The sequence below is a fragment of the Fukomys damarensis genome, unplaced genomic scaffold, assembly GCF_012274545.1.
Source record: "Fukomys damarensis isolate Sample0158 unplaced genomic scaffold, DMR_v1.0_HiC HiC_scaffold_36, whole genome shotgun sequence".
NCBI lineage: Eukaryota > Metazoa > Chordata > Mammalia > Rodentia > Bathyergidae > Fukomys > Fukomys damarensis.
Window position 1 is genome coordinate 38,550,411 of NW_022900948.1, and position 15,049 is coordinate 38,565,459.

At 41.6% G+C, this 15,049-nt stretch overlaps 1 protein-coding gene across 5 annotated transcripts; it reads right to left on the reverse strand.

Moving 5' to 3' along the window:
* On the reverse strand, nucleotides 1-8,484 carry Pdcl (phosducin like). Of its 5 annotated transcripts, none has more exons than XM_010613478.3 (4): nucleotides 8,444-8,484; nucleotides 5,687-5,863; nucleotides 4,469-4,650; nucleotides 1-1,165 (listed from the first exon to the last, which is right to left on the reverse strand). In XM_010613478.3, the coding sequence occupies exons 2-4, from the start codon at nucleotides 5,856-5,858 to the stop codon at nucleotides 614-616; spliced, it is 906 nt and encodes a 301-aa protein (XP_010611780.1). In that variant the 5' UTR covers nucleotides 5,859-5,863; nucleotides 8,444-8,484; the 3' UTR covers nucleotides 1-613. The 5 variants fall into 5 exon arrangements, with proteins under 5 accessions (XP_010611780.1, XP_010611778.1, XP_010611777.1 ...); XM_010613476.3 differs by having other exon boundaries at nucleotides 8,329-8,458; XM_010613475.3 differs by having other exon boundaries at nucleotides 8,273-8,458.
* Between the last annotated feature and the right edge of the window lie 6,565 nt (nucleotides 8,485-15,049).

Below are 15,049 nucleotides of genomic sequence, written 5' to 3' on the forward strand. Positions count from 1 at the left end.
TTTTTTTTTTTTTTTTTTTTTGCAGTACCAGGAACCAAATCAAAGTGTCACACACGCTAGGCTAGCACTCTACTGCTGAGCTACATCCCCGGCTCTAACTGGAACCTTCAAACAAGATCTTGGGGAAGAGGGTCTGAGGAAAACGCTGAACTGCTTTATAAGGGCTATGGATTTGATTATAAGTAAATACAAATCACAATCATTTGATTAGGGAAATGTATGATTTACATTTCAAATAACACACTGCAGAGAAAATTCTATTCTTAGACCTGGCACAGACCTCTGAGTTTATCATAATACAATTTCCAGGACACTGTTTTTAGGATGCCATGTAAATATTGACTGGAAACAATAACAGAGATGTCATGCTGGAGAATCTTAAGTAAACAGCTCAAAGCCTGGCTTCCTGTTTATATAATTTTAAGTCATTTTATTGCTAGCCAAAAGGTGATTTAGCACTCTGATTTAATCTAAGAATGTCTTTACTTTCCACATAATAAAAGAGACTACAAAGAACAGCTAAAAAGCCAGGGACATAAGAAGGAACAAAAATAAGCAGACATGTGTCTTCCAGACCCAAACAGTGAGAAATCTGTGTGACAAGACCATCGGTTCAATCTATTTCCAGATCACTGTCCTCACTGTGACAGGTGGCAGAGTTACGCACAGATGTTAGCACCAAGACTTCCTTTTCTGGGAGTAATCCAAACTCCTGTAGAAAAGCTTCAAGGTCCACAGCAAAGAAATCTTCCCCCAGCTGGTCAGTGACACGAACAAAATTGCCAACCAATTCCCCTCCTTTGTAGATCAGCAGGGCAGGAAGGGCATTCCGGGTAAACCGACTGCTGGCCCCAATAACCGAGCTCTTCACCCTGCAGAATTTGACAGCCGGGTACTCTGCAGCAAGGCAGATCATGCAGCCGTGCATGGCTTCAGTTCCTGGAATGCCATCCTCATAAATATGGACCATGATGAGGGTGCTCTTCTGCTCTTTATCAATCATGTCTAAAAACCCTTCTCCACTAGGAATTTCAAAAACCTGCTTGAACTCGGGTCCCTTGTATAACTGTTGCCGCATCTCTTCCATCCTCTGCTTACGGTACTGCTGCAGAAACTCCTCATCATCTCGGTCCTCGTTCACCATGGCAAACTCCTTCAGAGTCATCTGCAAGAGGAGCAGCATGTAAGGATAAAGACACACACACAGTGAACACTCATGACAAACGCAACATGCCCCTTGCACTTACAACACATGAGGCACATGCTAAGTGCTCTGGGCACATTATCTTTGTTTTTTAAGAGATGAGGTCAGGGATAGGAATGCAGTTCAGTGGCAAAGCATTTACTTAGTACACATGTGGGCCTAGGATTGATCCTTGGTACTGCACCAAAAAAAGAAAAAAGAGAGAAAGTGAGAGAAAAAAGTCTCACTGTACTGCCCAGGCTGCCCCAAACTTCTGAATTCAAGCAATCCTCCTGCTTTGATCCAAAAGGAGACAGGGTTACAAGCATGCTCGACCATGCCTGGCTCTCACTGGATTGTTATGGTAACCCCATCAGAGAGTTTTATAATCCCTTCTTCATAACTGAGGTTCTAAGATTTTTACATTATTTGCAGCACAAGTTCAAACAGGTAGTAAATGTAACACCAAGACTCAAACTAGATTTTTAAAACCCAGGCTTTTTTTTTTTTTGATGTATATATTTTAATGAATAATTAAATGAAAACTGATGCAGTCACTATTCGGGTTAAGACAAAATACTGCCTGCACCTTAGAAGTTGTCTGTGCCCCTTCAAAATCAGAAGTATATCTCACTCTTCCATAGCATCTATTCATCTCTAAACAGTATTTTATTTTACTATTTTAAGCTTTATAAGAATATCATATTTAATGCATTTTTCTTTCTTTATTCAATATCATTAATGATATTCATTCATAATGCTGCATAGCTACAATTGGTTCATTTCCACTGATGTACAACATTCTGTTGCATGGATAAGGATCTACTTGTTCATCTGTTGGACTACTGATGGGCATTTGTTTTTTTTTTCCAGTTTTTTAATGTTATAAATAATACTATTTTAAGTATTTTTACACACATTTCCTGGTATAAACACAAAAGTTTTCCTATGATGTATGAAGAAAAGGATAGTTGGATCATAGGTTTTGCACATGAACACTGTACTAGGTAATGTAAATTGTGTTGCAAAGTAGGGAAAAAAGAAAAAGAAAAACCTATTTTAACTACATTACTCTACCACCTTTCAACTGAAATAGGTATCATCAGATATTATTTCATTGACCTATTTCTTTTTGACAGTGTATTATTTTATTTGCTGCTGCTGCTGTTGTTGTTGTTAAGAAAATAGGAAGCCAGGCCTGGTGGCACAGGCCTATAATCCCAGCAGTCCAAAGCAGGACAGCCATAATTTCAAGCCCAGTCTGGGCAACCTAAGTGACTTAGTGAGATCCTGACTTAAGGTTAAAGAAAAAGAACGTGAGGGTAATGTGGCTGTAACACCTGTCACCCCATTGATGGCCAGCGCTGATTCAGCCGATCTGGCTGGCTGGGCGGGTGTCCCCTTGCTCCCTCACCACTCCATGTGCCCTCCTCCCTAAGCTGCACACTCAGTTGAAGAGGATGAACCCCCCCAACAGAGGACAGTTTCCTTGGTCAAGGGTATACGAGTAGCTGCACTGCCCTGCTAGAACCTCCAAACAAGCTCTCAAGATTTAAAAACTAAAGTGGGGGCAGAAATCACTCAGAGCGAAGACCCAGGATTCAATACCCAGTACCAAAAGAACAAACAAAGACAACAGGATATTAAAGAACTTCAAAAAGAACACTCATAGCCAGGCATGGTGGCGCACACCTGTAATCCCAGCACTCGGGAGGCTGAGGCAGGAGGATCACTGGGAGTTCGAGACCAGCCTGGGCTACACAGTGAGTTCCAGGTCAGGCTCAACTACATAGTGAGACCCTGTCTCAAAAAACCAAAAAAAAAAAAAAGAACACTCATAATCCTTGCCCTACATACAATACATTCATGGTCATGTACACTGAAACTTCTTTTTTTTTTTTTAATTACCAGCCACATGCTGGAATAGTTTTGCATTCATAGCAGCAGCTGTGGGTATATCAACTCAGTTAAAACCCATTTTGCTTCTTAGCTAATGTTAATAATAATTTACAGGTATATGTCATGTTTTCAAGTTTCATAAAATTATATATAAATATGCTTTGTTTTGCCTAACCGCTCCCCAGTACTCTATTCTGGTCTCTTGCCTCAATATAAGGAAGTGGCTCTGAGTAGCTGGCAAACTGCCCTACAGCCAGCTTAATTTATGAAGTTTTCCTTCTCCTGCCTGGTGCACAAAGGTATCCCTGCTCATGTAATAAACTTACACTCTGCCTAACCCTGGGCACAGTAGAGGATGTGAAGCTGGGGACCACACTAGATTAGAACAGAAACTGTTACTATTCATTCTAAACAGCACCATTCTGAGTTCAGTTTCACTTATTACCAATTTTCTTCCCCTTGCACAGCTCCATCTTAGTCCACCACATGACTTTTTCTAACCTGCTACTATCTTTGTTCTAGTTTTCTATGCTGAAATCATCCCCCTGGTCAAGAGGAATGGCTCCTGGCTTACTGATCCTATCTGCTCCCTGTTCGTGGCTGGTATTCTAGCTTTAGGCCACACCTAAGCAATCTGCAGCACTCCTAGACATTCTTCCATGGCCAGAAGACCAGAAGAGTGATTTTAAAGTAGCAGAAAGTCAGGGACCTGGTTCCAAATATCTTCCAGAGTATTTGCTTCTACCATGATCCCTCCTTCATTCCTCATGAATGGGCTTCAGATGGAAAAACATCATAGAAAGAACAGAAAAATGTGAGTTAGAGGACCAGAGATTTAGCTCTGTGGCACCGCACCTGCTTCACAAGTGCAAGGTCCTGAGTTTGATCCTCGGTACCAGCAAAGAAAAAAACATGTGAGTTGGAATATTAGCTTCTACTAGCATTACAGTTTGAATTACTCTAAGAGTCACTTTTTCTCTAAGCACTGCTCTCATCATGTGTAGAATAGGAATAACCCTACCACCCTCACAAGGTTATTTCTGGCCTAAAACATGATGTGGATAAGACAGGAAGCTAACATGCACTGGGCACTTTCTCGGGGCCAGTCAATGTGACAGGCATTTTGTCCACATCACCCTAGGGGTGTGACATACTGACCTCATATAACCAATGAAAAACCAGACTCAGGAAGAGATTTTCCCACAGTCCCTAGTGGCAGAGTAGAGAGTCAAACCTGGGTGTATCTGATTTAGGCTGTGGCTCTCTGACTTGCTATACACTGCAGTTTTTAGAAGCCATATCCAACAATCTGCATCTCCTGAATCACTAAGTCCGGTTCTAGCAGCCAGCGTGGCTTCTGAGAAAAGCCTAATTGCTCCTGATTACCTTCCCACTAATCTTCTCCCGGAGGTCCTTCTGTTTCTGTTGCTCCTCCTCTTCATCCAGATGGGACCTGCAGGTCATAGCCAGCTTCTTAATCAGCCTTTCCATCTCCCGGCACTGCTCCTCCCTCTGTTCTGTCTCCAGCTGCTTGAAGCGGCGCCAGTCATTGATCACACCTTTTGGACCTGTGTGGGGTGATCGTGCATGTGACCAAGAATCAGCAAGGAATTATGAAGCACTTCACACAGTGGCGTAGCTCTCATCTGTCTGAAGCTTGCTCTTCTTATGCCACAGCTAACACAGAAGCACCAGGTCCTCTGCCACCGGGCAGAGTAGTCATCTACACATGATAAGGTGCACTGCAGCACAGTCTGCAATAATTAAAGGGCTAATCTGGCATCCAACATGAAGAAGTGAGTTAATTGTGAGTCATCCACTCAAAGGAAAATAACACTCAGAAAAAATGAGACAGTTCTATGTTTCCTGCCATGAAAGATACTCCAAATATATTAGGGTTTCTTTTGTTCTGTTTTGTTTTGTTTTTAATGACAAACTGGGCACAGTGACACACACTTACACTACTTGAGAAGGTGAGGCGAAAGGACTACTTGAGCCCAGGAGTTCAAGACCAGCCCCAACATAAAGAGACCACATCTCTCAAAAAAAAAAAAAAAAAAGACTATTTGGTATCCAGTAGGCTGGCAAATAATCATAATGTCTAATAACAGTAGGAGGGAGAGGAAAGTATATGTTGAAATATTATACTGCTGACTAAACTATAAATATTGTGCATACACAATATTAAAATGTACAAGTAGGATTGGAGATGTAGTTCAGTGGTACAATGCTTACCTAGCATGCACAAGATCCGGGGTTCAATCCCTAGCACCACAAAAAAAAGTGAAAGTATAAACGTGCCATTCTCGGAATCCATACTACCAATATTCTCATGCTATTGTTTGTGAGATATCAAATAACTATTAATTTGAGACACAGGATTCAAGCCCAGGCCAATCTGTTCACTGCCCTGCTGTCAGGCATATATATATATCTGCATTGTACAGTACCAAAGCTAGAGGCATACACAGCAAAATGACAACCCTGGGTTATCTCTGATGTGAGTAAAGTCCGAGAAAAGAGAGAAGGTGACTTCTAACTGAAACGCACTTAATGAACAGAGATTTTTAAAGACTGCTCCCAAAGCTGGGGGCTTTCCAATACCTGTATTAACCGAGATGCCTTCACCTGCCAGCTCAGCCTCTGCAGGCATGGAACTGCTGGCTGGGGCACCCCCGCCTCTGTCTTTGTCTTCATGGTCACTGTCCTCGTCCTCACTGCTACTGTAGTAGTACTGTAGTTTCTCCCCCAGCAACTTGTCATCCAGGGTTGTCATGATACCTGGGAAAGGGCAACATAGCAGGCTTTTTGCTAGTTTGAGCAAAGAAGATAGGAATCTTAAACATAGAGGGCTCATGTGTTAAGATCTACAACTTACAAAAACCGAAAAGTGATTTTTATCATAAGGAGAATTTCAGCAAATCCCTACCGCGACCCTGTGTGAAAGTGTTTATAATGTTCTTTCCATAGAAGGTAAAACTGGAGGTCAGATAAGGGAAGTTTCTTTGCCAAACTTTCCAGCAAAGGGTGGAGCTGGTAACAGACCCCAGATATACCTGACTCCAGGAGCCTGAGGGGTGAGTTACTGTCGTCTGAATAATGCACATTTAGACTAACACACTGGCTAGGAGGAATATTCTTCACTGTCGGTGGTTAGTTTTCCTACTAAGATTGCCAAGTAATTGAAAAACTGGGTAAGAACTCTCCAGAAAAACTTGAAAAAGGTCATCAAGAGTTTGATTCTGGGCCTGGGAGTAGAGCTCAGCAGCAGAACACCCACCCAGCTTGAACACGCCCTAGGTTTGAACCCCAGCATCGCCAAAAAGGGTGGCTAAGCCTGTATCAATCACTCTCATATATTTCACTGAGAAATTAGATGGTCTCTGAAGCCCTATCAATACTGACTGGTTAAAACAAGGCCACATTAGGGCCCGGGATTTAGCTGAGTGGCAACACTCCTGCCCTGCAAGCACAAGATCCTGAGTTTGATCCCCAGCACTGCAAAAAACACCACATCATGGTTTTAATAACAAGCAAATGTTACTATTATCTAGAATATATAAAGAACTCAAAACAATCAGCCCCCCAAATATAAAGACCTGATTCAAAAATGGGCATCTGAAATGAACAGACATTTCTCAGACAAAGAAAAACAGTAAGTAAATATATGAAAAAATGTTCCACATGACTGGTCATCAAGAGATGCAGATGAAAACAACACTGAGATTCCACCTCACTCCACAAAGAATGGCTGCTATCAAGAAATCAAACAATAACAAATGTTGGCTGGGTTGTGGGGAGAAAGGAACCCTCTTCATTCATTGTTGGTGGGAGTGCAGAATGGTGCAACCACTATGGAAATCAATATGGAGATACCTCAAAGAGCTGGGACTAGAGGTTCCATTTGACCCAGCCATCCCTGTTGGGTATCTTCCCAAAAAAATTAAAAGAATCCTATCACAGTGATATACGTGCACCTATGTTTATAGCGGCACAGTTTGTAATAGCTAAAACTTGGAAACAGCCCATTTGCCCGTCCGTTGGAAACTGGATAAAGAAGATGTGGTTTTTCTATAAAATGGAATATTACTCAGCCAAAAAGAATGAGAAAGTAGATTCATTCATGGGAAAATGGATACATATTGAAGATATACTCCTAATTGACAATGGGAAATAGGATGAAAGGGGCTAAAGGTGTAGGGAAAGTGGGAAGGGTAGGGGAAAGCTAGTAAGGGAAAAGAAAAAATATGAGAAAATGAAAAAATTGAAATAAAGTCTTTGTAAATAGGGAAGGGAGAAGGGGGTGAAGGGAGGGCAGGGGCAAGGGGAAAAAATGAGAACCAAGACCTGTCATGTAAAGGTACAAGATCCCAATGACGAATGCTAACTGTACTGTATACCTGAAATTTACCGATAAACTCACTGAGGAAAAAAAAACAAGCAAATGTTTAAAAGACCCAGGTTAGCATCGGTTTCTGCATCAGAAACAAGGACATTTGAAGAGAAAAGTGCAATTTAGTACAAGACTGAGTCGAATCCAGTAGGATTCGCAAAAAAATTTTTGAGGAAAAATCCTCTAATACCTCCTCCCCTAAGCACTTTCAACACTATTAATTCCTTCATGAAAGACTCATCACAGGGAGTACTATAGGCCCCACCAGGCAGGAGCTCTTAAAATGAGGGACCTCCAGTTAATCCCCAGCACAGCGCCTCTACACAATCTGCTAAACCTGGACAGATGCAGCCCGATCAGGTGCTGAATCCGGTGATCCCCCCCCCCGCACCAATAGAAGAGAAGCATAGTGTCAAGGAGGCAAAATTAATGGAGACACAACATGCAAAAGTCAGAGTAAGGCAGAACCAAATTTAAGGAACACGGAGGCGCCAACGACGGAGTGAGAGGACAAAGATAGGATCAGTCAGCGACCAGAGCAAGGAGCCAACGGCGAGAGCGAGAGCGAGGGGGAGTCGCGCGAGAGCAGGCGGGGCCAGACGAGTGAAGGGGGCGGGGCCGACAGGGTGGCGCGAGGTGGGCGGGGCCAAAGGCGCAGAGGCGGCGCCCCTGGAAGCGGAGCTCAAATCCTTAGGAAGATCCTGGAAAGTGAGGGGAGAGTAGGGGCAGCAAAATGGGGGCGGGGGGAGTCGCGGAAACAGGGTATGGAAAGCCCTAAGACAAAGCAGTTTCATCACCCTTCACCCGGAGGCCGTGCCCGCCGCTTCCTCCTGGCTAATCCCAAGGCCGTTACCACAGCTGGCTTGGTCCGGATCTCTTTGGACTAGCACCTAGCGCTATCACAAGGAAAGGACCGCTCACTCGAAGAGAAGTGAGCCGAAGCCCCGAGTGCTAAAAAGAAAGGCTACCGGACTCCTGATTGCGCGGACCAATGAGGCGGCTCCCTGCGTCATGGCGGAGGCACACTGCCCAATTAGGAGCCGCTTCTCTCAGCAGAAAAGGGTACGGGTCCTATTTGGGGACAAAATATCAACTTATGTGTTTTGTTTCTGAGTAACGAAGGATTGAAGAACACAGTATCGACTTTAAACAATAAAAGTTTCGTTTACTTCCTTTCAAATTTTCTAAAAACATTCAAAATGTGTGTTGTGTTGTTTTGCTTTGTTGCCCTGGAGATTCAACCTTCACGCTGAGGTACAGCCCCGGCACTCTTCTTTCTTTTTTCTTTCCTTCTTTCTCCTCCCCACCCCACCCCGCCTTCTTCCTACTTCCCCCTCCTTTTTGGTGCTTTTGAGGTAGCGTCTTGCTCTGTAATTCAGGATGGCTTTGAATTCACTATGTAGCCCAGACTGACTTCAAATTTGGGGCAATCCTCCTGCCTCAGCCTCCTGAATGCTGAGATGACATGCCTGCCCACATCCCGACCTCTGGCTTTTGTTTTATCTTATTTTTTAAGGCTGATCTCACTTAGTTCTGCAGGCTAACCTCGAAACTGCGAATCTCCTGCCTCAGCCTTCCAGAGTGCTAGTATTGTTGAGGGACAGTGTGATGGCCAGGGTTTTCCAGCTCTTGTTGGTTGCAAACAATTGGATGGAGACTATTGATGAACATAACAGTTTCATGTAGAGAGGAAAGAAAAGAGAAGATGCATGAAGGAAGGGCCACTACAAGAACAAGAGGGCAGTAGTGATGAGGCCCAAGAGTGGTCCTGCTTTTTTCTTTTGACTTCAGATCTGGGCCAGTCCCTTCCAGGACTCACTGGCTACCCTCGATTGTGTTAAGTCTGTGTGTCAGTTTTGGAAATATGGCCATTTTTACTATATTGTTTCTGTCTATACAGGAATGGGACATCTTTCCATTTTCTGATGGCCTCAATCTCATTTTTCAATGTACTGTCATTTTAGTTACAGAGGTCCTTCACTTCTTAGGTTAATTCCTACGTATTATTATTTATTTATTTATTTATTCATTTATTTTGGACATTGCCTCACGCTGTAGTTCAGGATAGCCTTGAACTCATTATGCAGCTCAGGTTGACTTCAAACTCTTGGCAATCCTGCTGCCTCAGCCTCCTCAATGCTGGGATTGCAGGTGTGCCCCACCACGCCCAGCAGTATTATTTGTTCTTGAAGCTATTGTAAATAGTATTGTTTTCCTAATTTCTTTCTTGGTGAGTTCATTATTGGTGGACAGGAGGTAACTGATTTTTCTGTTGTTTTGTTTTGTTGGTTTTTTATTTTTTGATACAGGGTCTCTCCACATAGCTCAGGCTGGCCCCGAGCTCACTATGTAGCACAAGCCAGCCTGGAGCTCATGGTGATCTTCCTACCTCAGCCTAGAAGTCTGGGATTTCAAATGTGTGTCACCACACCCAGCTGTAATTGATGTTTGTGTGTTGATATGGTTGGTATACTGCTACTTTGCTGAATTGTTTATTAGTTCTTCAAATCTGCTGGTGACATTTTTTTTTTAGTCTTCTGTGTAAAAGATCATGTTATCTGCAGATAATGATAGTCTGACTTCTTTTTCAATGCATAGCTCTTTTATTTCTTTCTCTTTCCTGATTGCTCTGATTAATGTTTTAAAAACTATATTAAACAGAAGTAGTGATAGTAAACATCCATGTCTTATTCCTGATTTTAGATGGAAAGGTTTCAGTTTTTCTCTGATTTTATTTAAAATTGACATTAGGCTTGTCCAAAAAAGGCTTTTACCACTTATTTCCTTTGAAGTTTTTTCCCCCTTCTTTGGTACCAGGAATCAAACTCAGGACATTGCACTGTGCCGCTGAGCTACATCCCTGGCCCTGGGTTTGTTTGGTTTTTTATGTTTTGGGGTATCAGGGATTGAACTCCGGTCCTTGCACTTGCGAGGCAGGCATCAGAACCACTGAGCTAAATTCCCGGCTCCTGGGTTTTTTGTTTTATCATGAATGGATGTTGAATTTTGTCAAAGGCTTTTTCTGCATTGATTGAGATTGTAAGATACTGTCCTTGTTTCTGTTATATGGTTTATTACATTTATTTCATTCATTCATTTATTTATTTTTGATACTAGCGATTGAATTTATGTCCTTGCACTTGTGAGGCAGGCAGCAGCACCACTGAGCTAAATCCCCTGGTACATTATATTTATTGATTTGTATATGTCCGACCATCCTTGCATCCCTGAGATGAACCCTACTTGGGTCATGATATATAATCTTTCTGATGGTTTGTTGCATTCTGTTTGCCAGTGTCTTGTTGAGGATTTTTGTGTCTATGCTTGTTAAAGAGATTCATCTGTAGTGGTTTGTTTTGTTTTGTTCTGTTTATGCTGGATTCTTGTCTGGTTTTGGAATCAGGAAAATGCTAGCTTCTAGGAATGAGTTCAGAAATACTCCTTCCCTTTCAATTTCATTAAAGAGTTTGAGGTGTACTGATGTTAGATATTCCGTGAAGTCCCTGTAGAATTCAGCAGCAAATCCATCAGATCCTGGACTTTAATTAGTTGGTAAGTTTTTTTATTACTACCTCTATATCATTGCCTGTTACTGGACTATTCAGGGTTTTATATCTTCTTAGTTTAGTTTTGGCAATTTATATGTGTCTAGAAATCTGTCCATTTCTTCTAGATTCTCCCATTGATTGGAGTACAAGTTCTCATAGTACTTACTTATAATCTTCTGGATTTCAGTGGTTTCTACTGTGATTTCACCTTTTTATTTGTAATTGCATTTCCTCTCTATGGGTCTATTCTTTGCCAGGTCTCTCCTGAGCGTATTGGGAACTTGTTGCTCTTGTGTGATGTTATGAGTACAATTCTAGCTCTCAAGAAAATTCCACACTCTAATGCTTGGGTCTTTGATTACTGAAGCTGCTAAACATGCTCCTAGATTAGGCAAGTCTGACTGAAGCTAATAAGTAGGTTAATTAATTTTAGCATTAGCAAGTCTGTCTTTCACCATTTTTGTTTTGCCTTGTTCTGCCATGCATCATTCTCCAAATAATTAGCTAATAGAGTCAGCCTTGCCTGAAGAGGAAGAAGAAAAAATATCAAAGAACAATAGCACTCATATGACCTCATAATCAGTCATCTTCCATTAGGGTTCACAGGACCAAGGAATGTCTAGAATGCCTGGTGACCTGTGGACAACATTGAAACCACATCAAGAGGATTGATTACCACAAAAATTAATGACCATCCTGGTGTCCACTGGGCTACAGCTAAAATTAGACTCGTCAAAAACCCCACATAAGCTTTGTGCCTGTGACCCTGGCAAGATAGAATTTGCATAAAATCCTCCATCCTCCAACTTGCCAGCTTGTTGCCAATAAAGCTCTTTGCTCTATTGTCTTCTGCTTTCATGAGTCATTGGCTTCATTGGGCTTCATTATGGTTACATAAGGTAACCCACCGTTAAATATGTTCCCTTACCTAGCAAAAGGTATTTTGCAGATGTAAAGAGATGAATCAGGTGACTTTAACATAAGAAAATTACCTAGATTATCAAAATAGGCCAAATGCAATCAAATGAACCCTCCCCCCCAAATAAACTTTTGAAAGTAGAATGCTTTTCTTATCTGGCTAGTGACAGAAATCAGAAAGATTTAAAGCATGCCAGGGATTCAACATACTATTTGGTGCCAATTTGAATATGAAAGTGAGCCATATGAAAAAGGAATGTGGACAGCAGCTATAAACAAAGAATATCAAATCTGACAGCCAGCACGATTGGGATTTCTGATTTACAACCACAAGGAACCGAATTCTAGTAAAAAACAAAATGAAAGGCTGGGGATTTAGCTCAGTGGCACTGTGCCTGCCTCCTGAGCACAGGGTCCTGAGTTCAATCCCTGGTACCAAAAAATAAATAAATAAAAATTTTAAAATGAAGCTTAGTGTGGTGGTGCACACCTGTAATCCCAGCACTCGGGTGACTAAGGCAGGAGGATCACTGAATTCAAGGCCAGCCTGAACTACATACCAAGACCTTGGCTCAAAATGTCAATCAATAAATAAGTAAATAAATAAATAACCAGAATCAATATGGATGGAGACTGTTCCTCAGAAAGGAATGCAGTCCGGTTACCACCTTGATTTCAGCCCTAATCAGCAAACCCAAGCGACTGGTGCCATCCCCAGACTTCTGAACTACAGAAAATGTGAAATAATAAATTTGTGTTGGTTTAAATTCTAAATGTGTTTGTTATGACAGTAAAAGAAAACTAATGTTAAGGGAGGGCAGAGGTAAGGGGAAAAAAATGAGGATCAAGACTTGTCATGTAGAGGTACAAGATCCCAACAATGAATGTAACTGTACTGTATCCCTAAAATGTACCAATAAACTCAATTAAAGCTGAAAAAAAAAAAAAAGACCTGTATTTTACAGCAGAATAGGAAAGATGGCTTGAGAGCATGTGAGGATCCAGCGAAGACCCAGACATTGCAGGCTCCAAATTGCAAAAGTGAAAGACTTTGCTTTGAGAAGAGAGCTCCGGGGCACAATGTTTGAGAACAGCTGTCTAGGGAATTTGCTCTGGGATTTGGTTCATAGTGCTCAGTCCCAGGTACTTGGAGGTCTCTACAGCCATGATTGAAGAGAACCAAACTACTGCTCAAGGAGGTGGCAGATCTTGACATCATCCATGCGGTGCTGCTTTTACAGACTTGCAGAATGCATATGTTGTGTGGTCAGGGAGGCTTCCACCTAGATTTCAGAAGATCTGGGAGGCCAGGCAGCGCGCCCCTGCAGAGGTAGTGCATGAAGCTGTGAGAGTGAAGCAAAAGTACAGTAAAGACCCCAGGAATTTGGAGAAGCTAGGAATGTGGCACTTCTCAGGAAGGCCACAAGCCAGCCCCAAAGAGAAGCTACAAAGGCTAAAAGCACAGGCAGTGCCACAGGGGCAGGTCAATGTGACCGGTTATAAGGATTGATTTTTCAAATTCTCAACCAACCTTGACATCCTGAGATAAACTCTTTGAAATTGATGATGCATGTTTGTTTCTATATTGTATTAAAACACTTAGATATATAAGATCTTAAGAATTTTTGCATCCACACTCATGAGGGATTTTTTTCATTTTTAATTTTATTGATACAATTTATATTTACATAATGATCACATTCATCACAAGAAATTTGTGCCTTTACATGATGTATCTTGATTCCTTTTTATTCCCACTTCTCTTCCCTCCTTTAAACCCCTCTTCACCTTCCTTACTTACAAAAGGCCTGTTTCTTTTTTTTTTCATTTTTCACTCATGAGGGATATTAACCTAAATTTTTTTTATGTTTTAGTTTCAGTAATGTCACTGGCTTTGGTTTCAGGTATTGTTGGTCTAGTAAAACTAGTTGGAAGTTTCCCTCCTCTTCTACTTTCTGAGAGAGCTTTCATAAACTTGGCTTAAATGTTTAGTAGAATTAGATAGTTAATGTGACCTGGAAGGTTAAATGTTTAATAGAATTCACCTGTGAAACCATCTGGGCCTGGTATTTTCTTTGTGAGAAGGCTTTTCATAATAAATTCAACTCCTTTAGTAGATACAGGGCATGGTATGCAGCTTCTAAATGGGCTGTACAGCTGATTAATCTATGTAGCCTTTCAGCTCCCAATTTATTCTTTAATCTAAGCTCTGCAATAATGGACAGAATTCACTAAAATATCTCTGCTTTGTGGTGAGTACAATGAAGACCTTTCTTAGTAGAGGTCTTTGGAACTGTTTTCCACAGCTTCAGTGATGGGGATATAAGAACATCCAGTGGAGCACTTCCCTCTGCATCTAGCACATGTGGTCCTTTGGTGACACTATAACCTTTGTCTGCCCTAGAAATAATTTTTTAAAAATTTTTTTCTTTTATTGAGTTTTTTGGTGTATTTTAGGTATACAGTAGTGACATTCATTATTGGGATCTTGTACCTATACGTGACAGGTGGTCTTGGTTCTCATTTTTTCCCCTTGTCCCTGCCCTCCCTTCACCCCCTCCTCTCCTCCCCATTTACAAACACTTTATTTCCATTTTCTCATATTGTTTTTCCCTTATTACCTTTCCCCTACCCTTCCCACTTTCCCTATACCTTTAGCCCTTTTCTCAATGTCAGTTATCACATTAGGATCTTATGTACTATTACAGTTTATTCACACCAGAAAAACTATTTGGTATTTACACATGTGTGACTCATACCTAGAAATCATTTTTGATGGCTCCCTCAACACAGAAATTGGTGGCCTGAAGCCTTCCTTCCCCTTACCAGATTACAAACTCCTCCTGCTTGCACTGGTGTTCATTCCCTCTGCAAGATGTACACTTCCCTTGTAGCCTGAAGAATAGCTTTCTGTTTGCCAGCAATGAGTTTGAGCCTTGAGCAACTAGCAAACCTCTTCTGTCCAACAGCCCAAACTATACCTTCTCCAGTGAAGTGAGAACTCCTGTGTTGGGGGTGGGGGCTCTAGGTTTGCCCTTCTTTACGTATTCGAAGCCATAGGTGGTATATGGAATTTCCTTTCAGCTTATAGTTACTCACCTATTAAGA